General features: G+C 46.8%; 1 protein-coding gene across 2 annotated transcripts in view; it reads right to left on the minus strand.

Annotated features, from left to right (window-relative positions):
• Nucleotides 1-26087, minus strand: part of MYO5B (myosin VB) — a 317583-nt gene that overhangs the window by 81682 nt on the left and 209814 nt on the right. For both annotated transcript variants that reach the window (XM_033087341.1, XM_033087342.1), the window contains exons 13-17: nucleotides 22638-22760; nucleotides 21778-21861; nucleotides 8786-8941; nucleotides 7777-7874; nucleotides 1488-1574 (exon numbers count right to left, since the gene is read on the minus strand). In XM_033087341.1, coding sequence (XP_032943232.1) covers nucleotides 1488-1574; nucleotides 7777-7874; nucleotides 8786-8941; nucleotides 21778-21861; nucleotides 22638-22760 — 548 coding nt within the window. The remainder of the gene's footprint in view (nucleotides 1-1487; nucleotides 1575-7776; nucleotides 7875-8785; nucleotides 8942-21777; nucleotides 21862-22637; nucleotides 22761-26087) is intronic.

Consider the following 26087-nt stretch of genomic DNA (forward strand, 5'->3'; position numbering starts at 1 on the left):
AATTCCTCACTGCGTCAGCAGCTTCCTTCCCTGGCCTAACATTTGGGAACTGTTGACAGTTGTTTCTGGGTAAATTAACCACTGCTTATGAAATGGTTCCTCAACCGTGGTGGGAAAGGTGCAGGCGGGAGGTGGGGGCAGGAACCGCATCTCCTCCTCCCCATTTCTGGCTCCCTCCACCCCCTGACACATACGGGACTGGGGACAGAGGAAAACACCACTGGCTCCGGGTTGTGACACTGCTCTCCTCAGCTCCAATTCATGGTAGAAGATGATTGGCCTATGTGACACTGGTACGTGGTATGATTTCACGAGAGCTACCTGGTTACCATCCACCCCCCGACACCCCCTATTTCAGGCGAGTGTCCAGAGGGGATCCACAGTCTTGGCATAGCTTCAACAGGTGCTGGGGTGGCTCAGGGGCTTATCCACAATGCAAGACGGATCACAATAGCTGTTTTTTGTTTTGTTCTTGTTTTAATTCAAATTGTATTTTCTACCATATACAGTGGTACCTCAGTCTTTGAACATCTCCGTTGATGAACATTTCGGTTTGCAAACACCATAGATTTTATGGATCTTTGGTATCATTAAATAGCAAAATTCATGCTAAACTTGCAGTTTTAGGGGTTGATTTTAAAGGTCTGGAGCAGATTAATCCATTTTGCATTACTTTCTATGGGGAAACCGTGCCTCGGTTTTCGAACTCGAATGGTTTTCTAGAATGGATTACGTTTGAAAACCAAGGAACCACTGTATTTGATTCTATATCAAAAGGTAAAGGGTCCACTGATAGGTGAATGAATAAACAAAATGTGGTCTACCCATACAATGGAATATTATTATGCCTTAAACAGGAAGGAAATTCTGACACAGGCTACAATGTGGATGGATCTGAGGACATTATGCTAAGTGAAATGAGCCAGTCACAAGAATACAAACATTGTACGGTTCTACTTATATGCAGTAGTCAGAGTCATCAAAATCACAGAGACAGACAGTGCAATGGTGGTTGTCAGGTTGGGGAAGGTAGGAATGGGGAGCTATTGTTTAACGGATAGAGTTTCAGTTTTGCAAGATGAAGAGAGTTCTGAAGATGGATGGTGGTGATGGTTACCTGACTGTACGAATGTCCTTAAGGCCACTGAACTGTACGCTTAAAAATGGTTAAGATGGTAAATATTATGTGTATTTTACCAATTTAAAAAAGGGGGGGAAGGGAAAGGGGACAAGGCGGGAGCTGAGTAAAAGGAAATCCCCTTTGTAACTTTGGCTAGTTCATCACCCAGACCAATGCCAATTGGCAATTTTGAATAGCTGCCCCAGAAATTGTCACTGTGGAGTCCCACACTTTTCAAGCCAAACCGAAGTTCTTACTTCCGTCAGCACCCGGCTTGGGCCCTCAGTGTTTGGGAACATTTTTGAGGATCTCTTTCCAGCTGACAGCACATAAGAGGTTTCCCTGGCTGCACCCAGAGCGCACGTACCTGGACGGGTAGCCGGCCGCACTGATTCGGATGGTCTCTAACACCCCGCATGCTCGGAGCTGCTGCACTGCTCTCTTTGGGTCAAAGCTGCAAAACAACAAGACAGTGAGGGGGCCACCTGGCAAAGAGGAACCGGGAACAGGAGAGGAGGAAAGACAAGCTCTTCCTGCACTGAGTTATAGGTCATCACTGAGCACACGCAAGGTCAAGGGAAAAGCAGAGTGAAAGACGCTGACAGGCAGGCACAGGAGTCATGCCAGCATCTCAGCTCTGTGCACATTTGTTCTCACCCGGGATACCCCTCTGCTTCTTTGCCCACTTGAATTCTGTCCACCCTCCAAGACTCATTCTTGCCTCCTCTCCAGAGCCTTTATTATTTCCATCTACATGGGCATCTGTCTTAATTCCATGGCTAAAACATTTACACTTGGCACCACAAGCATTGTGTGACTCAAGAGTTAAAGGGCTGTTTCAGGTGAGGCAGACCTGGGCTTGAATGGTGACAAGGCCACTTACTAGCTGTGTAATTTGGGACAAGTAACATATAACCCCCTTCGGCCTCAGTTTCCTCACCTATAAAATGGGGATAACAGTACCCCCTTCATAGGGTTAGTGTGAAGAGGGAATGTAATGGCCCATAAAAGCAGTGAGAACAGTGCCTGGCACAACATACGCACACACATACTGTTAGCTATTAGCTGCTCAGTTAAGAACCATATAGAGGAAGAACTTAATCTTCCTGTTGATAGAGATAGGAGACATGTCTTCAACAACTCGCATGCTGTACAATACTGAGCACTGAAAACCTAGTATTTATTCAAGCATGTCCACTGAGGAGGATGCAGAATAAAAAGTCAGACACGGTCAGGCTTTCTAAGAGGACCCACACTTGCAGAGGAAGGACGTGGACAGATGTCGTACACTACAAGGTAGTGTGTAATAAAGGTGGTTAAATTGCTGAAAGAAACCAAAGGGAAGAAGTGGGGGTTGGCTCGGGTTATCGGGGAGTCTTCATGGAGGAAGAATGAAGCTCAACTAGAATTAATCATGAGCTGTAATTTGCTAAGACTATTGTCCACTCTGAGGAGGGATGAGGAATAAATGCTCCCTTTGTTCCTAGCTGTTCTGCAGCTCAGCTAAAGCCACGGGCCAGGCCCTCCAGGCTCAGGCCTGGAGACTGGGGCTCATACTGGCTTCAGCACACACCTTGGCCGTGCAGTCTGCTCACCCTGGTGGATAAACACAGAGGGTGGTTTCCTTACTTCTAGCACCCCACTGGGCAACCTCTCTCACTTGTTCTTGACAACCCCAGGGGTTCTTTTCCCAGAAGCTGGGCCCACTCAGGATTCTGGAATTATGCAGGAAGGATCTGGCCCAGGGGTCTGCCACCTTCGACTGGCATCTCTCCATCGGAGACTCCCTCTTGTCCGCCATCTCTGTATGATCTGCTCAGCCCCTAGCCTTATGCTGAGCTGCACTTGCGGTAGGGGCCCAAAAGTCCATCAAGGCAGGTGGTGCCCTACGATGGCTTGGGTCAGCGAGCACTTGGCAGTGGGGAAGTAGTGGGCATTTTCCACGTGGCTGAAGACCTCGAGCTGACCTTACTTCTGGGCACACTCTGTGTTCCCTGTCAGTCTTGGGGCTCAGCGGCCCAAGATACCCACGCTCTCCCCCAGGCCTGTGCCCACTTTGACTTCCTTATGCCTCCCCTATGCTTGCCCAAGTACCACCTGCTTTCGACCCCCGGCTCCTCTAGTGTCTTCCTGATTACTCTAGCCCCAAGGCAGCCATGGCACTTTGAGTGTGTAAGGCACAGCTGAGCCCTGAATTCTGCAGTACTGAACAAGATGGTTACTTGAGATACATTTCATGATTTTCAGTATAGATCAAAGCTCCCTAGCAGAAGGGTCTTACAGGATGAAAGGAAACACACGAGCTGAGCCTTTGCTATATGCCCAGCCTTTCACTATGCCAACACCTCTGTAGTTTCTCTGCGGCCTCCCAAGGATGCAGCTCAGTTCTGGGATCCAAGGAGGACCTTAACCAGGGGTGGCAATGATCGTTCTCCTAAGACGCTCTGCTCTGTGGGACATAAGGGCTGCTTGCGACTTCAATGACCCAAGGAGCCTTGGAGGCAGGGTCTGCTGTTTGCAGCTTCTGCTCCTCTCACCTCTAACATGGTCAGTTGGGCCCTGAGTTAGGAATGCAAAGTGGATGTGCTTGGGCTTTGGGAAAGGTTTTCTGTGGATGGCAGGCCTCTCCCTCGAGGTACTCAGCACCTGCCGGCAACAGCAGGTGCAGGCTTCCTCCCGGTGTTTGGCACAGCGACTGGGTCAAGTTCAACCCACTGCATAGGGTGGGGACGGGCAGTGCGCTTGGCAAGCCACCTGTGTGACCTCTAGTCCTTTGTGGGCTATGGGTCTGCCTGCTTCCTCCAGGACCTGCCCCTGTTTCCTTGGTGGAAAATGAGCTGGTTCTCCCTGAGAAGGCCTTCCCTTCTTAAAAAGACTATTACTCTCCCTTGGTAACCCCGTCTCCCCGTTTTGGTACCACATGTCTGTGACCACTGCGCTCTGGCTTAGGTCCCGTCTAATGGCTGGAAGTGGCATGCCACGTGTGATCCCCTGCTCTCACACAGGGGAGGTGCTGTGGTCTTCTCTTTAGCCCTCACACACCAAGTTGGTCCCATGGAAGGCAATTGACAAATACGTTTTGAACTCAGCTCCAACATTCTTCCCTGCTTCTTGCTGCCCTCACCACTACCACTTCCTCACACGTGCTGTCCCCCGTGGGGAGGGAAATGAGCAAAGGCGAAGGAGAGCATTGGTCTGGCCTCAGCTCTGCCACTAACAGCAGCTGGTGTCACATGGGGCACAACACATTCTCTCTGTGACTCATTCGTTCAACAGGAGCTGAGAATACGTGCCCAACTATAATTCGCTGGTTTGCTGTAATGATCCAGTTATGTAAAAGAAAGGAATACTATTAGGAAAAAAAGAAAAGGCACTATACAAAGAAGATACTCATCATCTTCCTTATGCAGACCCCAGTGTGAATAAAGGCACCCTGTCTTCTGTATTTTAATCTTATCTCCCCAACAGTAAAATAAACTCATGGTCAAATGCATCCCACATTCTGCTCCCCCTGCATTCGCTACCAGGTAACTGGGCACGAAAACCAGCTCTTCTACCTATTAAATTTTGGAGGACCACGGGGTGCTCAAGCAACACCCAAGTCTGGACTGAAAAATTACCAGAGATATACAGGGTCAAACCGCTGAAATGCAGGGTTATATTTCTCCTCCCAACAAAATGTGCAGCTTCAGCAGAGCTGGAAGCTTGCTGGATGCAGGCGAGACTCCCCTGGTGTTAGAACTAGGCTCTACCCCAGTGGCCACGTGCCACAGAATTGATTTTTGCAAAGGCTGCAAGCTCTCCACCCATTTCTTCAGGCTCTGCGGAATTCTGCAGTCAGACTTCAGGACCCTGAGACTCTCAGGACTGCCCGCTTCTGAGACCAGCTGCCTGGCCTTTAGGAAACCTGGCCAGTTCCTCTGATGAGCTGTCCCAGGTCACCACACTCACTCCAGGTCACCCCCTCCCTGGACACTTATTTATTCTTTCACCTCCCTGCTCCTGCACTTTTAGAGACCCATTGACAGCCACTTCTATTTTGTCATCAATTATTTGTGACTGGCAACTCCTTAAGGATAAGGGACGTATCTTATTCATTGTCATTCCACCTGTCCCAGCCCAGTGCCCAGTGAGTAGTAGGTATGATAGAAGTTTTGTTTTTTTAATAAAGAGAGCAGAGGAAAACACTTTTACAGAAGACATGCTATCCAAAACATTTAGGGAAGGGTATGGGTTCCCCATTGGGTGCCAATTCGTCCTCCAAGCAACATTTAGCAATGTCTGATAAAATCATCCGGTGTCACAATGGTGGGGATGCTACCCGCATCTAGTGGACAGAGGACAGGTCTTACAGTGACCAGGACAGCCCCCACAACGAAGAATTACCTGGTCCCAAATGTCAATCGTGCCGAGGCTGAGAAAGCCTGGTTGTTGGAAAGCCTGGGTGGAAGGATGGGTCCAGTACTTTCCTTCTAGGATCATGTCAGTGACATTGTATAATTTAATCAAATAAATTTCATCCTTCTCACCAATAATCCCCATTATCTCTTTAAATTCTTTCATTAGGAGAACTAATTTTTTTTTTTAACCACAATTAACAGATGAAGAAATGAAACAGAGGAAATGACTAGTTTGTGATTACCCAAATAATCGGTGGCAGAGCCCAGACTACAATCCAGGTTTTATGAGTTGGTTCAGTATTCTCCCCCCTTTCTTTGCTAGAAGGAAGATTTTCCTCCTGAAGGCAAAAGAAGGTCTTAGAAAAATGAGATATTAGGATTAGAAAGTCCCTTTCAAAGTCCCCAGTATCTTATTTTTAGGAAGGGAGGCCCAGCAAGGAAAAAGCACATGGCAGGAGCCAGGTTCTAAAGAGTGAACCGCCCAAGGTCACAGCTGGTTGGGGCCCAAGCTGGTACCCAACCCTCCTCTTCTGCTCCTGCCCTTCACACGTAATCTAAGTCTTTCACACATGCTGCTCTTCTAATAACGTCTATTCTTTCGGAGTCAGCTGGTAAACAGATGCCATCCTGGGGGGGTGGGGGAGACTGGGATTCCTAAGCGTCTCGGAAATTTGGAGGAAGGGAAAAGAGTGAACAACTGGCACACTTCACGGAAGGCTGATTCAATATTGTCTCCCTAACCTTTTCCAGCACAAGGCCCATCTGACTGCAAGTCAGGCTTTATCAAACGATAGGAACAGCAGAAGGCAGTTCAGATCTTCCTTCTGAGAGTCTGAGTTGCCAAAATAAATTATTTCACAGAAAGACATGCTTGGACCAAAAAGGAAATCAGAAAGATGGGAAGAAAGTGCTTCAATTTTTTAAAAAAATATGTCTGTTGGCCAGAGGAAATAGCATGTGTGGGGGCTCAAAGTCCTGGAAGAAGAAGCTGCAGAGGAGAGAGACCGTTCTAAAGGCTTAGGGCAGTACTTGCAGGCAAGAAATGAAGGGAGTCGGAAAGAAGCTGACAATAGAACAGGGAGACCAATGTGAGAAATTTTCAAGTAGACTGCACGGGATTTGGACAATGGCTGGACACTGGGAGTAAGGAAGAAGGACGATGCCGGGTATATGGTACCCAATGTGGTAACCACTAGCCACCTATGTGTATTTGAATGGAACTGAAATGAAGAATTCAGTCTCGCAGTCACACTAGCCACATTCCAAGCACGCCATACCCACACGTGACGAGCAGCTACTGTGTTGGACAATGCCGATTATAGAAGTTTCATTGCCACAGAAAGTTCTATTGGATGGCACTAGTCCAGAGTGACTCTGGGTTTCCAGTTTGGTGAGTGGATGGGATGTCAGGACATGGTCACGCCATTTACTCCAACAGAGACCAAGTAAAGAGGAACCACCTTTGGGCAGGGATGGGGGGTGGTGGGGAAGATGAGTCTGGTTTCCGACAGGTTGAATGGGAGGTGGCCAATGAAACTGCAGTAAGCCAGCAGAAATAACGGCCTGGATTTGGCAGAAACCAGAGATGGACAAAAGTATTTAAGCATCACTGCTATAGAGATTGGGGTGGAATCGACCCTGTGAGTAAGGACAGACTGGAAGCAAAATTTCAAGGTGGGGTAGAGGCAGAATTTGGATCAGAGTAGGCTGAGGTGGGAGGGAAAGTGAGCAAGTGTGGATGAGTCTGGAAGCTCAGCGGTGGACGGGATGTGAGGAACAGGACCATCTGAGTGAGTTATCACTCCACACACCATTAGAGGTCAAGTTTTCTCAATGCAAGAAGCTTCCCCTGACCACTCCAGTGGTCTTCCAGTGTCTGAACTGAACATTTGCTGTGAGATGCACACATGACTGCATTCCGTAGCCCATTTTGACGCGGTTCTCTATTGGATTCGAGGGTGCACTTTCCTCAACACCCCTGCAAGCAACAGGAGAAGGGGGGACTGTATCTGCTCATCCTCTTGAACCCTCGTGGGCAGCAGACAGCTAAATGTCTGTGGACCTGTACTCGGCATATAAACCATTTAGGGAGTTAAGATCAACTATTCATCCTGCTGAAGACCGCAGACCTTCTCGAGGCTGTGCCGGCCTGTTCCCTGCTTCCCCTGAATTCCTCCTAAGGAAGCAGGAAGAGGCCGGGCTTCCTGGGCCTGACTCCAACCACCAGGAGCTGGACCAACGCCTGCACACACTTACTGGAAGGGGAGCTTCTCGTCGTTGGGCTTGATACATCGGACATAGTGCGGCGTGGTGGCGTTCAAGGTCTCCATGAGCAGGTGAAGGGAGGTGCGGAACTGGGGAGACAAAAGTCAGTGTCTGGTTATTCATTTATCTTTCCATTTCGTGAATGTATAATAAATACAACGAAACGCCCACAGACTGGTGGTAGCAGTTCTTCCTATTACCATTTTATTATTGTTAATCCAGAAGGATAGGACAAAATGCAGACCAGGGGTCTGAATCTAGCTTTGATACTCCTGCCTTGCTCGATGACCAAAATCAAGTCCTTCCCATATTTTGGCCTCAGGGGGTCCTCATTTCAAATGGGGGAGTGACTACCCCCTAATGTGTCTAACTCAGTGTTATAGAGCAAAGGAGAGGAAAGGCAAGGAGTGCTACAAGAGATGTGCCTGGAGGTCTGCTACTTCTAAACGCAAGGCCCTGGAGCCTGGACACCCGAGTCCGGGCTTCCTGGCAGTGATTGCATATGCACAAAATGTAACAGGCAAATCCACTGAGACCACAACCACAGAGAGGTCAGTGGTTGCCAGGGGCTTGGCAGGCACTCTCGTCTCTTCTCCTGGGAGACACTGGACATAACAGCCCACAAAGACCACATCGCAGGAGCAATTATCAGTTTTCTGGTGCCCAGGCTTAATTAATCCTTCTCCCCAATCTGCAGACCTCTCGACCTTCTTGCCCCTCACACTAGGCATCTAAGTTGTTGTAACATGGTCCCACCTCAGGGATGAAATGCACTGTCTGGCACTACAGTCACCCCCTTTCTCTCTCCCGTCAGTTCCCTCTTAAAAAGGTTTCACAGTTTCCTTCTTCAAACAGCACAGAAAGACTGAGCGGGGTGGCCAGGGCTGTGGCTGGCAAGGCCACCGTCGCCCCTACCTCGGCAGCCATCCTTCACCTACAGAGGCCGGCCCTGCCCATAGGCCATGGCCCTCAGCTTCCTGCCACGAGCCCCAGGGCTGACCTGGTGGCCCACGGTTTTCTTGTGCTCCTTGTTGGAGGCTTTCATTTGGGGTCTGGCGGAGCGGATGTTGATCTTTGAAGACGAGCCCTTTCCAGTTGTGGTGGGGGCCGGAGCAGAGTCCTTCTCATCATGAAACAAGTCAGCCACTAGCGGGAACTAGAATCAAACACAGGGAGAATACTGTGAAAGCAAGAGCTCTTGGACTTGATGTTGCTTAAACTCTTTCAAAGTAGCTTTCTAATATATACCCAAGAGAATTGAAAGCACACGTCAAAACATGCACACCAATGCCCGTGAACAGCCACAACGTGGAAACAACCCAAATGTCCACCAGCGGAGAAATGGATAAATAGAATGTGGTATGTTCATACAATGGAATATTATTCAACAATATAAAGAAGGGAAGTCCCAACACATGCTACATGGGTGAACCTTGGACACATGCCAGTCATAAAAGATCACAGTGTGTGATTCCAGTTACATAAAGTATCCAGGGAACAGGAAGTAGTTTAGTAGCTGCCAGGGGCTGGGGGAGGAAAAAAATGGAGTGACTGCTAATGGGTATTATTTATTTTTTGTGTGTTTTTGAGTAATGAAAATATTCTAGAATTTAGAGTAGTGATGGTTGTACAACTTGATTAATATACTAAAACCCACTGAGTTGTACACTTTCAAAGGGTAAATTTTTGGTGTAAGAATTCTACCTCAATGTAAAGAAAGGGGGGAGAAAAGTAACTTTCTCAGACAACCTTACTTTAACCTTCACTTACAAAGACGGGCAGTTTCCTTTCCTTGTGGTATGGTGGAAGGCAGCTATGTTATAATAGAACTATGTTTCATTAATGTTTTCCACACTTATTATGGGATCTTGTGAAGTTATTTAACATCCCCGAGTCTTAATTTCTTCACCACTATAATGGAGATGGGAATGGAGCTGCTACACCTGGAGTTTTGAGACTAAGTATGACCCCTGTGTGACCAGGGTGAAGATCAGGCCAAACACAGGTGCTGGTGGTGCAATGAGTCCCAGCCCTCAAGACACCCAGCCCTGCGAGCATCCCTTGGGGAAGCCAATGCCGGGGCTAGAACCGTGTGGTGAGGCCTCCGCCACGTGCCTGCCAGTGGGAGAGGGAACAAAGGGAACACACAGGCTCCACTCATGAGCCCTAAGCCACCTCCAATCCCATCAGGCTCGAATGCTAGAGCCTCAGACTTGAGGCTCTGCTCCTTCGAACCCCCACCCCTGCACCTTTCTTCCTGTAACCCCCAGACATCAGTGTCTCCACATCTCCTACCACCACATCTAAAGGTCTACTTCCGGGGGCTCCACAATCTTGGTCCCACTCTCTCCCTCTCAGATAAAACCTTCTAAAGCAATCACGCTGGTCACCTGGCTGTCCCATAAACCACACCTGTGATTCCCATCTCCACACCTTTGCTCATTGTGTTATTCGGAAACACCCCACCCCCTTTTCTCTGCTCATCTCGAGAGGCCCGCCTGTATCCTCCACGCGCCTTTTCCAGCTCACTCCATCTACTCACGTCTGTTGCCCCCAGGCTCAGCCTGTGCCACCTGGGTACCAGCTGAGTTCTGTGCTAGGCCCTGAGCCCCACGCTGGCTGAGCCTACAGCCTCCTAGCCGCCCTCTCAATGGCGGAGGAGGGCCAAGGAGAGCATTCAAGAGGACAGTTCATGTAAGCATCCAGAAGAGTGCCCAGCATATAAGCACTCAAACACGATCTAGTTTTATTACTTGTATTAGGGGGTATACAGACGAAAATCTCTCTATACTGTGAAAGTACAGATGCCTAAGGAAGTTATATTTTTGAGCTGAACAGGAAACACAGAACCATAGAATGTTAGATCTGGGAAAACAATAAAGGTCAACTCTCAAGGTAGCAGGTAAGGGGAGAATGGCTCTGGAAGGAGGGACCTACCGGAACCCTGCTTCAGCCTCCATGTCCCTGGCGCCAGACTCAGTGGCCGGCACTGGCTCTCACAGGGCGCTAAGTTAATGGCTGAGCCACGGCTAGAACCCCAGCCTCTGGACGCCCAGGTCAGAGATTGTTTCAGCACACAAAGGTACCCGGGCGTTCACATGAGCTATATCAAAGGAGGGAAATACACACGGATTTCAGACAGTCTCCAAGGCACCTGTCTGTACAGCACCCTCCTTAGTGGAGGTTTTCATAGCAGCCAGGGTTGATCTCTGAAGGGGAGCCCTTCCCAGATCTGGTGGTGGCAGGAACAGGGTCCTTGTCATCATGAAAATATTAAGATTAAATACAGAAAAGGACACTCCATGGAACATTCTTCCAACTGACAACATCCTCTGAAATTCATAGCAGGAGATTTAGGCTAAGGAAAGCTTAAGGCTCAACATCATCTTCACGTGCGGCTACAGGTTTTAAACGAAAGGCACAGCTTGTGTTCTGACCCTGTCCTGATACAACTTCGCAGCCCTTTCACAAGTTCAGTCCCGGTTTAACCGAGTATTTACTGAGCATCATGCTAATAGCTCGGGAAGTCAAAGAATCACATAAAGGGCAGGTCCAAAATACACAAAATAATTCAACGGCATCAGCACTTCCGATGAGTATTTCAGGGGTATTCAGAAAGTCCTAGAAGGGTATCAGTACTAGGTGACACTTATGGACTTTTTTACATCACTACCCGTGGTAGGCCCTGGCTCATCCCCTCCTGCAAGCAGACATGACTGACAGGACAGAGTCTTGCTGTATCTACCTGTGTGTGATGTCTCAACATTAGTACCTTACAATGCCTGGACAAAGGAACAAGATGGCACTGGTAGCACAGAACTGCTCCAGAACCTGGATGACTTCATTATCCAGGTGACTTCATTCATTCAAAGGCAGTTTCTGCAACCTTATTAGGTAATCTGCCTGAGTTGCAGGGGATGTGACTGGGGGTATAAAACACGTGGTGACTTTCCCCCAGCCTCTTGGGACTTTCTGCCCTTTGACCTCCCGTAGGACACACCTCGTACCATTGGCAATAACATAAAGGACTTTCCCATGAGAAACTAGGGAGACACAGACGCCGTGCTCACTGAGTATCCCTCAATTTGAGGACCTCTGATAGTCTTTGCATATTAAGGTAACTGTATGAATTCCACAGATGAAAGCACACATTTTCACCAAGGCTTGAGCCTCGTCCTGTGCAGAAACACTTTACAATCACAGAGGAGTGAGTGTGCTCACCCACACATACAAGGGTGTGATGGCTGATGCTCAAAACCAGCATCAATGCTGGTTAAAATTATGGCTGTATCTTCTGTATCAAGGATTTTATTTCATTTCTTCTTTTTTTTAAGGAGGGCGCAGCTCACAGTGGCCCATGTGGGGATCGAACCGGCAACCTTGGAGCTACCAGCATCACGCTCTAACCAACAGAGCGAACCGGCCACTCCTCTCAAGTATTTTAAACTAAAAAGAAGATACAAATTACTTCCTTCTACTTCACTCATAGGTATTTTCAGTTTTCATTTTTCAGGAGTCCAATTTTAAAGTCAAAAGTAGTTATACACCAGTCAGTATTTTGTTTTCCACTGCACATTAGCTAGCCATATGGATGACAAAGAAGTCAAACAATTCTCTGTGCGTGTGCGTATGCATACATGCACAAGTGTGCTAGAAAGTTCCACTCTTCACTTTCACAGACACACCAGACATCAGAGGCATCTTTCAATTTTACTGCAGTGATCCACATGCACATAAAAAGCGGTGATTCTTTTACTCCATGGCCTGGGTTTTAAGTTCAGTCTAAAAGCACCAACTAACAACCTGCAGGCCAATGAGCATCTCTGGTAAGCAGCTCTCACCCGTTCTCACTGCTGGCTACGACGGGGCTGGAATAGGCTGAGGACACTATGAATGCCACTGGCAAAGGCTCCCATATTCCTGAGTAAAGCACGCCTGGAATCCCCATCACGGCACCTGGCTGTCAGGCGTGGAGGGTCGCCCTCATGAAATCATTAAGGATGTTTCCCTGTTTCAGCTGCCAACAGGTGACAATTTTGCTCCTGTTCTCAGCATCTTTGAAATGGATCTTCTTCCTCCTCTTTATGCACGGTATTTCAAAGTCGTAACTATTGCCTCCTTAGAATGGAAGGTAATTAGGCTGTCAGAGGAATAAAGAAGACTCAGATATGATTTTGTGTGTGCCAACATCATAAAAATGATACTTCTATTAGTCCTGGATTCCACGTGCTTTCAAAGAAGAGAAAGTAAGTATGAGCTCACTGAATGTCAAGACTAAATGGATGGGTTCATTCATTCATTTATCAATACTTACTGCCAAATACATGACAAATACTGTTATGGGTTAGGAACACAAAAATGAACAAAAACAAGCATAACCTCTTACATATCATTGGAGTTTATGGTCTAGCATGGAAGGTGAACGCTGATCAATTAACCCCCCAGTTCAAAGCATATGGACAAGAAAAATGAGTGTCCTAAAGGCAATAAACAACTGACAGAAAGACTTAACACAATAACAGGACGACTGAATCAGGGGTCCAGGGTAGGGGAAACCAGGAATGGATTCTTGGAGGAAGGGGTGTTTGAGCTGGTGGGTTAGCTGAGGTGAAGAAAAGCAAGTTATGCAGTAGAAGTAAATGCACATTCAGGAAACTAACATAACGCCAGTGCAGCCACAGTATACACAGCAAGTGGGGAGCAAGAGAGACCAGCTCACTCACGCAGGGCCTTTGGTGAGGGTTTTGGTCTTTATCCTAAGAGCAACATGAAGAGTTTGTTTTGTTTGTTTTACATAATGGGAGCTAACGTGTAATGAGCAGTTAGAATGTGCCAGGCGTAAATGAATTCATTTAATTCTCCCAATGGAAATACCATTACACTTGTTTCACAGGTGGGGAAACCAAGGCGTAGGGCCCAAGATCACAGAGATAGTAAGTGGCAAAGCCAGGAATTGCACCCAGACAGCCTGGCTCCAGAGACTGAAAAACAATATATTATGGAGAGGAGCTAAGACCAGCAATGTTTTGGAAAAGATCACTCTGGCTGCGGCACACGAAGAAGCTGTAGTCCCCGCACATGAAGCACCGTAATAGGTGCCCAGAGGAGTTGAGCGACTAGAAGAGCTTACAACCCAGTGGATCTCTAGGAGGCAAGGTGAAATAGCAGAAAGCGCAGAGCAAGGGTCAGGAGACCTGACTTTCAGATGTGACTCTGCCACTTAATTAGCTGCACGACCCACGGCAAACCTCTAACCTTACTAGATTTTAATTTTCTCATGTGTGAAAGTGAGGGAATTGAATCAGATGATCCTTTAAATCACTCCCTGACCCGAACAGCTGCGTTTTCTTTTCTACGTAATCTTTCCCTGTTCACTGCCTCCTTCCCCTAAACACATACCTGTGTTCAAGTGTCTTTTATGCTTAAAATCCTCCCCGTTCAGCTGTTTCTCCTCTCTCTCCTTAACCCCCAGCCATCTTGGGCAAGGCGTCTGCACACACCACCTTCCACATTCTCCGTTCTCAGATTTCCCCCCATCAAACACTCTCTGGCCTCCCCTGCCCCCCATGCTGCAGAAACTACTCTTGAGAGCAACTTTTGGGGACCGTACTTGCCAAATCCAGTGCTTGAAAGTGGTGCAGTTTCCTTCTTCGTCCAGTATGACGTCTTTGCAGGCCTCCATACCACTGACCCACGCGTCCTCTCTCGGAAGACCGCTTCTCTGAGACTCAGCAGGAACACCTTCCTCCAGCTCCCTCCCCACTTTCCTCACTTTCCTTTTCCAGAACCTCACACTGGCCCAGCTTCCTGCATGCCTCTCCTTCACGTGGCAATTTCTCAGAACCGCATTGTCACCATATATCTGTCCTCTCTCACATTCGTTCCCTGGATGGTCTCTTTCACGCCTGTGGCCTCAACTACCACCTTCGAGTCTGCCTCTCCAGGCCTGATCTTCTTCCCCTGGCACATAGTTTCAACTACAGTGGTACCTCGGTTTTTGAATGTCTCCATTGACGAATATTTCGGTTTAAGAACGCCATAAATTTTATGGATCTATGGTATCATTAGATAGTAAAATTCATGCTAAATTTGCAGTTTTAGGAGTTGATTTTAAAGGTCTGGAATGGATTAATCCACTTTGCATTACTTTTTATGGGGAAACCGTGCCTCGGTTTTCGAACGGTCTTCCAAAGTGGATTACGCTAGAAAACCGAGGTACCATTATATTAATATCTGCTCAGTGTCTTCCTCCCTCTGAGTGTGCCACTGGAAACTCCAAATTCGACGTGGCCCAAACCTCACTCACCTGCTGTCTTCCTAAACTTAAGTTCGAGATCCTGGCATCACCCTACGTTTTATCCCAGTCAACTACCAAGCTCTGTCCATCGTGAAGTCGCAGCAGTCCTTTTCTAATCAACCAGGACGCAGCTGCCCTAGCTCAGCTCTGCCTCGGAGCTCTCCTGGATCGATCAAGTCCCTAAAACTTGAGTGCCTGCCTCCAGCACACCTTCATCCAAACGTATTCTACCCAGCGGCCAGAGTTTTCTCTCAAAACACACTTTATTCAGTAATCCTTTGTTCAGAGACTGGTTGGTCCTCACTGTAAGAAAGCCACCACTGCACATACTAACTGAGAACATGGGGAGTGTCAGGGACAGAAGAGACTGGAGGAAGTGGGGGAGGGGACAGCCCAGGCACAGGGGACTCTGTGGACTGGTGCCAGAGAGCCAAGGCACCTGGGAGAAAGGGTTGAGTGCCCATTCAGACTGGCACCAAGACATTTCCACAGGGAAATAACGGGAAGCTGAAGACAGGTTCACATTTTAAAGACATCGCTGTGATTCAGTTTGTCATGTTCATACAAAACCCTGATTAAAATATTATCATTCACATACTTTCTGAAATGGATTTCCAAATGCTTGAGTCATGGGTAGAAGTTACCAACTGCATGATTGCACTATTTGAGGGGCCTATTTTATAGAACTCATTAACAGTGGCTTTTTCTGTGAAAAATCTGTTAAGTTCTATGGCCAGGAGCATGCATCAAAACCACATGAGGAACTTTGAAATCAGAGTCAGCCAATCAGAGTATTTTAACATTTAAGTCCCTTTTCTCTTGCTTCAGAGAAGGGTGTGTGTGTGTGTGTGTGTGTAAATTTCTCCAGGCAGATTTTAACCTATGAGCGCACCATGCTATAATTTAGGAACAAACACAACCCAGGTTTACTCTGGAGCATCTGTATTTTAGTTTAAAAGCTATGTTTCATTGCAGGTCCCTGGTATTGAGACTGTACTATGGAAGAGGTCGGATCTCTGGGACGGAGAAGCAGAGGAGTTTGCCGGGACATTAGCTCTGGGAAGGAGCAGCTGGCCTCATGCGCTATTCAGAATTTGTTTTATAAACTCAGTGAACATACAGAAACATCTAGTTTGACCGCAGGACTGAAAGACCAAGAGGTACCAGGTTCAACCTTGGGCTGCAGGCAATAGTAAATAAAAGACCAGGCAAGAAATGTTGGTTATTGCACCACTCACCCCCATCCACCCACCTGGATAACGGGCTGGGCAGACAGGCACCTCCTTGTCCCAGAAAGGGCCCAACTATAAATAAACCTCAAGTCTCAATGAAAAGTTGTTACCAAGTTCTTGCTTGACTAGGGATTCATGCAAAGAACACACTTCTGAGTAAGGGTGAGAAAGCTGTTTTTTCTTTAACTAACTCCACTTATGCTTTTAGAGAGCTATTGCAAAGTCTGTTTAGAAGCTGACTAACCAGTAAAAGAACTATCATAATTGATCTTAGGGCAGCCATAAGAAACAATATCCACCTGGGCCTTTTAAAAAATTTCTTCCCTTCAATGTTGGAAATATTCAGATAATACCTTCAAAGAACCAATTACTGCCCTAATACTGTTTGTCACTTATTTGAGTGTCCATAGGTACTGGCTTTGGTATTCTCTGCTATTCAAGTTTATATATAGATTTTAAAAGCCTGAGGCAAATCTATTTGAAAAGGGATTAAAAGAAGTATGAAAATGCTTTCCAAAGACCATTTGACAGTTTAAGAAAAATGTCAATTACAGATCTAGACATAGCTGTTGTTACCTTGGAAATCACGCCTATTCACTTCTGTTTATAAGAACATAAAACATATTTCCATTAAAACAGACATGTGAAACTAAAATAAGACACGCTATAATAAACATTTGATAGGGATCTCTCGCACAGAATCTTATCTTTAAAAACTCTGTAAGCATAATAAAAAAATACATTTTCTTTTCAATCAATTCTTTTACATGGTCAGTGCTACCCATTTGGAAAAAATATCTCCAATTTTTAAGAAAGAAATATTTTTGCTTAAAAGGGTTTTAAATGGGCTTTCAAGAAAAAATCTCAGCATTTCATTTTCCTGTATTGGAAAGGGGATGATGATATTGTTTTATCTACTAAAAATTTTTGCTCTCTATAGGGTTTATTCTAAATATTGGTAGAAGCTTTCCAACTGCCCGCACACACTGATTTTAAACAGGAAGCCAAATTCCACCACATACTTTTAAAAGCAAGTGGTTTATAGTGTACTGATTATATCTCAATAAATCCGTTATAGTAAACATAAATTAAAAATAGAAAATAATGATAAACGTATATTTTTAAAAAGCAAACATGTTTGTTCAAAATGGAATCTGTTAGCACCTATAAGGAACAACCCAGTCACACTGTCATTCCCTGATGAGTTCAAGTCAAGCTGAAGATAAAGGAGACGGGGACGAAAGCACATTTGGGCCCTGTTTGAGTTCCTCCAATGTGACTCTTGGCCCCCAGAGATCGTCATGGCCCAGGGTAGGCAGCTTGGGGCCAATATGTCCTATCTGGCCTCCGGACCATATTGGTTTCAGCACCCGTTCTGCTGGGATGGAGTGGAGACATGGCATCAGGACTGTCTGCCCAGGATGGCCCTTGCGGCCTAGAACATGCTGGCGTCAACTTGACCCACTGCTGACCCCTCTGACCTACTCTCAGGGCCACCCTAGACCAGGAAATCTTCAGAGGAAACATATTCTTTTCAGATTTTATTTTCCAGACTGATAAAATATTGCTTTTTATAATAAACAAAAACTGGGAGGGAAAAACTTCCATCCTTTAGTGTCTAAACCGAATCAGTCTGTGAATAACAAAGTCATGTTTTAAAGAGGCATTTCTTTACTTAAGTCTATTTATAGCTCCGATAGCTGAGAAAGCAATTAACTGCATTCTAACCTCTTAAGCAGGGAAACAGGCTTCACTAACTATATTCTCACTAACACCGCTTTATTTCACTGCTCTGGGAGGAAGTTCTTCAAACATCCCTTTGGCTGCTAAGGTACATGGGAGCACGCCATCCCACACTGTTTAATTATACTCAACGACTTGTTAATTTCTTATCAGGGAACCCACACAAAAGAAAAAAAGCTAGTAGATTTCCCATAAAATAAAAATACTGGGGCAGCCCGGTGGCTCGGGTGGTTGGAACACCGTGCTCCTAATGCCGAAGGCCGCCAGCTCGATTCCCACATGGGCCGGTGAGCTGCACCCTCTACAGCTAAGACTGAACAATGGCTCTCTCTGGAGCTGGGCTGCCGTGAACAACCAGAGGTTGGCGTGGGCTGCCGTGTCCTGATGTGTGTTACCGTGAGTGGCTGGTGGCTGCACTGGCTGGCAGCCGTGAGTGCCGGCAGCCATCGTGAGCGGCCGGCAGCTGTGAGCTGCTGTGAGCAGCAGACCAATGACCAGCGACCGACAGCCTCAGCAGAGTGGAGCACAAGGCTCATCAGACCAGCATGGGTCAGGGAGCTGTGTCCTACACAACTAGACTGAGAAACAACGGCTTAAAAACCAGGGGAATGAGAGGGTGGGAGGGTCGGGGCAAAAAACAAACCAACAATACCAAGTAAAACTATGAATTTATATACAGGATTTCAGATTTACCTCTGCTTAGTGAGATGAAAACCAATAAAAAAAAAAATTGGTCATTAACTCCATGCCATTGGGCCTTGTATCTTTCTGGATCTTTCTCTCTTTAACATGGAGTGAGAAACATAAACCTTGGAGGACTGATGTGAAAACTAAACATTTTAAAGAAAATAGAGGCTCAGTAATCAATGAGCTTTGAAAATGAGACAATGACAGAGGCTGCCAGACACATCTGTCTGTCCCAATGATTTAAAGCACACTTCACCTCCCTCTGCTTTGTAGCTGCTTCATGTTTTCTGGGCTGTCTGAAATGGGCTGGAACGGCCCAGGGGGTGAGGTGGTTAGGGCCCTCTACCGGTTAGGGCCTAGCAAACCTAGAGCCCCTCTTGGCTAATCTGAGCGCTGCTGAGGGTTTGCTGGGATGGGGGCAGAGGGGGTGTGGGAGGAGCGGGACTCTTGGCACAAAGTCACTGGTTCTTTAGAAATATCACTCGGTGAAGGGGAAAGCCTGAGTTGTGGCAGGTGGGTAGGGAAGAGAAGGGAGTCAGTTACTTTGAAGGGCAGATTGCAGACCTGTTTTACACTCAATTTAGCAATACCTATAAACTTTAAGTGCATACTCCTTGAACCATCAATTCCACTTCTAAAAATTTACCTGATGCATAGAATTGTGTAAGGAAGCAAAAATACATGTAAAGGGCATTCATGGCAGCATTACTTGAATTTGCAAAATATCAGCAGCTGTTTAAAGAAGTAGATATGTACTCACGTAGACAAGTTAGAGGGGACAATGTGTAATGCAATTCACTTCAATCTTAAAAAACTATACCAACATGCTGACATATGCAGAATGGGAATTCCTGAAAAGGTGGCTCAAGGGCATACTTTTACACATTTCTATGCGAGAATGCTTTATGAACCTGTGTTTCATTTCTAATAAAAAATCTGGTACCCCCAATCTAAAATGATACTCCCATATACAAACAAAAGAGTTGATAAGAGCAGGCCTGAGACTGCTATCCTTAGAAGGCCCTGCTTATAAGGCTGACCCTTGGCTGGTGTCTGGGAACGTGGATTTCTGGAGGGTTTTCACCAATTCCTGACAATGAACCCCTACACTGTTTTTGCAAACGGTGTGGTTTATGCTGAATACCTGCTTTCCTTCCGGGAGAGTGTAGAATTTTGGTACATGCTAGGCCAAGGGTGCCTACATAACTGACTCCCAATAAACACCCTGAATGCCTGGGCTCAGGTGAGCTGCCTTGGTAGACATTTCACAGGTATCACATGTCAGAACTTGCTGCCGTGGGAAGTAGGCCCATTCTGTGCGACTCCACTGGGAGAAGACACTTGGAAGCTGTGCCTGGTCTCCCCTGACCGTCCCCGTGCACGTTTTCCCTTTGCTGCTTTGCTTTGTAACCTGTGACTGTAATAAATCATAGCAGGCATACAACTATATGCTGAGTTCTGTGAGTCCCCCTAGCAAATGACTGAACCGGGGGACTCCCACAAACCCCTATTATTCTTTCCCATAGCACCTTCTTGACCTTCACAGCATTGCCAAAATTAGTAACTAAACTGTACATCTTTTTCACTAGACCATAAGTTCCATAGGTTAACTATATGTATTTGCTATCACTACATGTCATACAAATATCAATAGAATTAAAAATAAGGGGGAAAAAACCCCTCAGTTATTAATAAAAGATGTGTGTAAGAGATTCCTTTTTAGATTCTGGGAACCCTGAGACACACTCAAGACAAAATCAATACAACGGCAGAACCAAACTCCATGATTTAATGGTAAGTAACCCAACTCCCCACATCACTCATGTGTGCTCCTACCTGAAAGGAGAAACTTGTAACAAGACAGCAAAGTTTCTCAGCCCTCTGCAGCCACTGTCAGTCTAACAGGAGGTCACGGGCCTCTAAGCTTCGAGGAAATGCACGCTGAGGGAATATGCGCCTTGTCCTCAAACACCTACTTCTAAGCTCTCCCTGCAGCTCGTTCCTGTCCCCATCACCACCACCCTCATGACAAATTAAATAAGTCATAATAACCACCATGGACTAGAGAGTGGAGACTTGGCAGTTTGAAGGTTCAACTTGTGTTGAACTCCAAAGCATACTTGCATTTCCCCAAAGCAAATTTGTTTCCGTGACGACTAATTTCCTGATCTCCCAGATATCCAGAGAGGACACTGGGCAGGGGTCTGTCCTGGGCTACCCACATGCTGGCACGGACTCCAATCCTCCTGGAACCCCCTGCCTTGGGGCCACGTGATGTAATGGGATTTACTTGCCTTTATGTCCTGGGGCCCATTTTGCTGGGTGTATTTTCTCCATTCCATTATCTCACCCTATTGCATTCATCTAAAGCTTATCACAAAGAGAAATTAATCTGCCATTTCTAGTGTTATCAGGACCCTGCAGTGAGTTCTGTATCATGTGGTCTAAGAGAAAATGTCCTACGTCCTGCAGAGTCCTCCTCTGAAGGGCTCAACCAGACAGCATGTGCATGAGGGCATCAGTCTTCCAGAGCGGCGGTGCCCACACTCCTCCCTGGCTGCAGGACCCTCTCCCATGCCTCCTCTCTTTTCACAGTTACTGTGTCTGTGTGTGGATCGGTCCACTCGCAGCCCACTGGAAAGTAAGCAACTGCAGGGAAGAATCTGTCTTATTCCTCTTTGTACTGATGCTGGCTGGGTGTGTTTAGGGCGGTGTCTCACCAGGTAGGTGCTTAATAGATACTTGTTTATGTGAATCGGTACCTTGGTTCCTCGACCTGAAGAATGGACACAATATTTGCTATCTTTTTGTTATGGTCATAAGACGAAAATAAATTCTGGAGATAACAGAAAGTAACATTCCAAGACAATAGACGTAAGTGTCCCTTAAATCCTACCTTCTATCTCATTTCTTGTAAGTGTTTGCCTACAGGGAGGCTCTACAGACCGCTGAACAGAAATTAAACTCACTAGAAACTAGAGGCTCTGGCTGTGGACATTCTTGCCCCAGCGCCCTGCATCTCACGCACTTTACCTTGCTGGCCTTCAGGATGTTGATCTGCTCTTCATACACCGTGTCTCTGTTTTTCTCCAGAAAACCATCAGACAGGTACTCCACCTGGGGCCACGGTGGGAAACAGAAACAGGAGTTAGTGCTGCAGCCTGACCTGCTTCCTTCAGCAGCTGTTTCAGTAGCTTCCTCTCATCCACACTGTTTTCTGAAAATAGGTGTAAGTGGGAAACCCACAGATGTGCCTATTTAAAATGCAAACCCAGGATGTGGTCAGAATTTACACAGAGGGAACTGGGTATTCATTTTGTGGAAACACATGTTTTCAAAAGGAGTTCCCTTTAATAGAAGGCTTCCTTTGGGGGCTGTGAATGCCTCTTGTCAGCATACCCCAGACCTACTGATTTAGAACCTGCGTTTTAACAAGACCCCAGGTGACTGACGTGCACACTGAAATTTGAGAAGCACGGGGCAAGTGCACACAGAACAGAAACCCACGTAGAAAAATTCTAAGTGTCTGCCAGTTACTGGGAAAGGAGCCACCCCAAAAAGAGCACGATTCTTTCCTTTTCTCTCTCCAGCTCCAGGAGGACAGATTCCTGACTTCGTTATAGCTGCCATATTCCCAGGAAAGAGACCCTCAATCAATATTTGTTAAGCATGCGATTAGGTGACTACGACCACCCACTGGAGTCCTGCTGTGTCGTGACAGGTAGGTCCACTACAGAGAAGGTGCGGGGACGGAAGAAAGAGCGGAGGGGACCCTACTACAAGACTTCGGGCGGCGTGAATTCCAACGGGACGGCTCCCTCATAGCCCAGAAACCCCGAGTCTACGTAGGCTGGGGCTAACGGAGCCCCACAGGCCACAGGGAGGAGACCCACCTTATCTGCGAAATGCACGACGATGAAGGCTGTGTTGGACATGCGGGGTTTCTGGAAGTGCTGGCTGCTGGAGTGCCGGTCATAGAGCTTCTGAGCCCAATTCTGGTCAGTTCCTTTGGGGACCTGAGGAACCACAAAACCAGGTGCTTTGTGAAGAGGCAAAAGGAAACCAAGAGTTGAGGCAGAGGGATGGAGTCCAACTGTAAGTTGACCTCATGAGTCTGAATTCAGCTCTCAGACCTGGACCCTTCACGGATGTGGAAAACCAGCTTCAGCCGTGGACACTTAAGATCCTGCCACGGCATGCTGTCAGCATGCCAGGTGCGATGGCTCCCGCAGTGCCCACAGACTTGTGCTGAGCTTGAAACAACCTGCTGGTTGGCAGATGCTGGAAGGGTTAGAAAAGGTTGAGGGTGGAGGCCAAGGTCACAAGAACAGAGTTACAACTCACGGAAGAAATCCGAAGATGCTTCCCCCCTCGGGTCAGGCCAGTGACTTCAGTGTCATGAGCACAGCATGTCCACCTCCAGTGCCATGCTCCTGTTTACTCAGCCAAACTCCTGCAGCAGGAAAGCCCACTCCTGCTCTCGGCTCATCTCAGTACCACTGTCCATGCTCACCTGAAGTCTGTACTTTTCTCTGAAGGCTTTCCTGGAATTCCTCACAGTTAAGCTCTTACATATACACTACCTAATACTGCTCATCATTGGCTTTTGTGTATTTTCTTGTAACCACAAACTAAGCTTGTACACTAAGCTTGTTGGGTTTAAGGACTAGGCCTTACTGTTTTTTTTTTTTTTTTTTTTTTTTTTTAGAAGTTTGCTTTCTTCTTTTTTTAAATAGGGGAATATTGGGGAACAGTGTGTTTTTCCAGGATGTCAAGTCGTCGTTTTTTTCAATCTAGTTGTGCGGGGCGCAGCTCACTGGCCCATGTGGGACTCGAACCGGCGACCTTGCTGTTTTATGAGCACCGTGCTCCAACCACTGAACCAACCAGCTGCCCACCGGCAGCTCAGCTCCACGCTCAAGCCGTTCTTTCTCACTGGCCCATGTGGGTATCGAGCCAGCAACCTTATTGTTAATAGCTCGTGCTCTAACCAACTGAGCCATCTAGCCGCCCCCTGTTTTTTTCCCTGTCCCTCAAAGAACTAAGGATTGGGTTCTGGCCACACATTGGGTAAGTACCTAGTGATTGAACTATGCAGTACTAATCTCTGCCTCCTCCAAATTTAAATTTAGATTCAGAGGTTCCAATACACTAAGAATTCTGAAGGCCAGGCCCTTCCAGTATCTTTAGAGACTGCTTCCCAAGTGGAAAAGCATCATCTCGTTTTGTTGGAAACAACAGAGTCACTGTAACCACCACTGAAATTGTCAAGGGTGATGGTAACTCTGCCAATGGGGAGGGGCTCCCTCCTCTGTCACCCTGGACTCCACTGCACACACTCACTCGTTCCTCACGGGGTCACCAACGGACTTGCCCTTCATTCACATGGTACGTTTGGATCAGGCAGGATTGGAGGTGACCCTTGCACTGGCCACTTAAAAAGAGCTTTGTTTAGTAAATTAATAAAATCTGTGCCATAAGGAAAATGCTTACACAGTTGAGAACACATTTCTCAAATACTTCATAAGCAAACAGATTTTCTTCAATATTCAATTTGGTATAACTAGTATTGAATATCCAGTGCTCAGTGCCATAGGAAATTCAAGCAAAAAAAAACCAAAACAAAACAAAACAAAAAAAAAACCCTTTGTCTTGAAGGAGGCTATTAATTGTGTTGGGCACACAAAATAAAATAGATCTAATTCAGCATTTTTTTATAGATATGGTTTTATATTTGTCTTTCAGCATCCTGTGTTTATAAACACTGGGTATAGGGGAAGGAAGGGCTCAGCCTGGCAGGGCTGTCAGGAGACAGCGGTAGAGGACAGGAACACAGCGGACCCAGGACTGGCAGGATTAGGGCAGACAGAGCACAAAGGGCGGGACGGGGATGAGAAGCCCCCTAAGCCAACACTTATACTTGCTGGTATCAACATCATGTTGTCTTAACAAAGAAATTGGACTCCTGCTAGAAGACTCCGTAATCCTACATATTCACTAATTCAGACGGGCACGAATCAGTGAGGAAGGTCGTGTGCACACATATTTCCTGGCAAGGGTCGGTCTCCCGTCACACCATGCCCCTCAACTGAAAATAATCAGTTCAGCAGGAGTTGACAACAACTGAGATTCTCAGCTAAGACTAACAGCAAATGCTCACTGTGCTTATTATTTGCGAGGCAGTTTTCTAAACATTTTACATGTATCAACTCATTCAATCCTCACAATAAGCCTATGAGTTAGGCACTATGTTTATTCACATTTTACAGACAAGGAAGCTAAGACAGAACGGCTAGGTAACTTGCCCAAGGACAGAGCTGGGAACTACCTAGCAGAGCTGTGGTTCAAGCCAGGACAGCTGGCTCTCCCTATTTGTGCTCTCTTGCCTGACAGCAGAGTTTTAAGAGCAGTCAGGAAGGCAGGGTTAGGGGGAAGGCACTTATCTCCAAATACCTTCCCACAAAAGTAGATTTAAAACAGGCATTGGATAAAGAAAGCGCGTCTTGAATTTTGTGAAAATCTAGATCGTGGCTATCAGCTCTGGAATACGCAGTGAATCGAGACCTTTAAAAAAAGAATGTACAAGCGTCCATACTCTCTTCTCAAAGTCACGTGGAGAGGGCACTGAGCCAGGAGCCTGGATCCCAGTTCTGCCCTAATCTGGGCAGGACTGTCCCTCAGAGGCCTAACCCTCTGACCTGCTCTGCTGGTCACTGGTCAATCAAAAAGTGAAGGTCCCACCTACAGGAAATGTCCAGAATCGGCAAATCTATAGACACAGGAAGTAGATTACTGGCTGCCTAGAGCTGTGGGGGAATTAGGAGCGACTGCCAACGGGCTTCTTTACAGGGGATGAAAACGCTCTAATCATGATTGTAGTGCTGATGGTTGTCCAACTCTGTGAAAACACTACAAACCACTGACTTGTATATTTTAAATGGGTGAATTGTATGGTATGTTAATTATATCTCAGTAAAGCTGTTAAAATACTCTAAACCTGATTTAAAATAAAACAGAATCAACGGGGGCAGGGAGAGAAAGTCCCTGGGCTTACTCTTCCCCGACGGCCTGGGGCACAGGACAGCTTTTCACCCGGGGGCTTCAGCTGGGGCCAAAGCCCATCCCCAGTACAACAGCCACAGGAGATGACTGGTAAGGGCTTCAGAACCAGTTCTCCCATCTCTGCTTCCTGTCCCTGTCTTCTTGGGGCACTGCCACCAACGACTGCGTCCCCGGTCACGCACTCGCTGTCTCATTTCATCCCATACCTCTGTGGGCCCCCGATGCCTTGTACCACCGCTGACTTCTCAAAACACCAATCAGGCGCCGACACCTCGGGGCCC

This window comes from Rhinolophus ferrumequinum, chromosome 19 (genome assembly GCF_004115265.2).
Source record: "Rhinolophus ferrumequinum isolate MPI-CBG mRhiFer1 chromosome 19, mRhiFer1_v1.p, whole genome shotgun sequence".
Classification (NCBI taxonomy): domain Eukaryota; kingdom Metazoa; phylum Chordata; class Mammalia; order Chiroptera; family Rhinolophidae; genus Rhinolophus; species Rhinolophus ferrumequinum.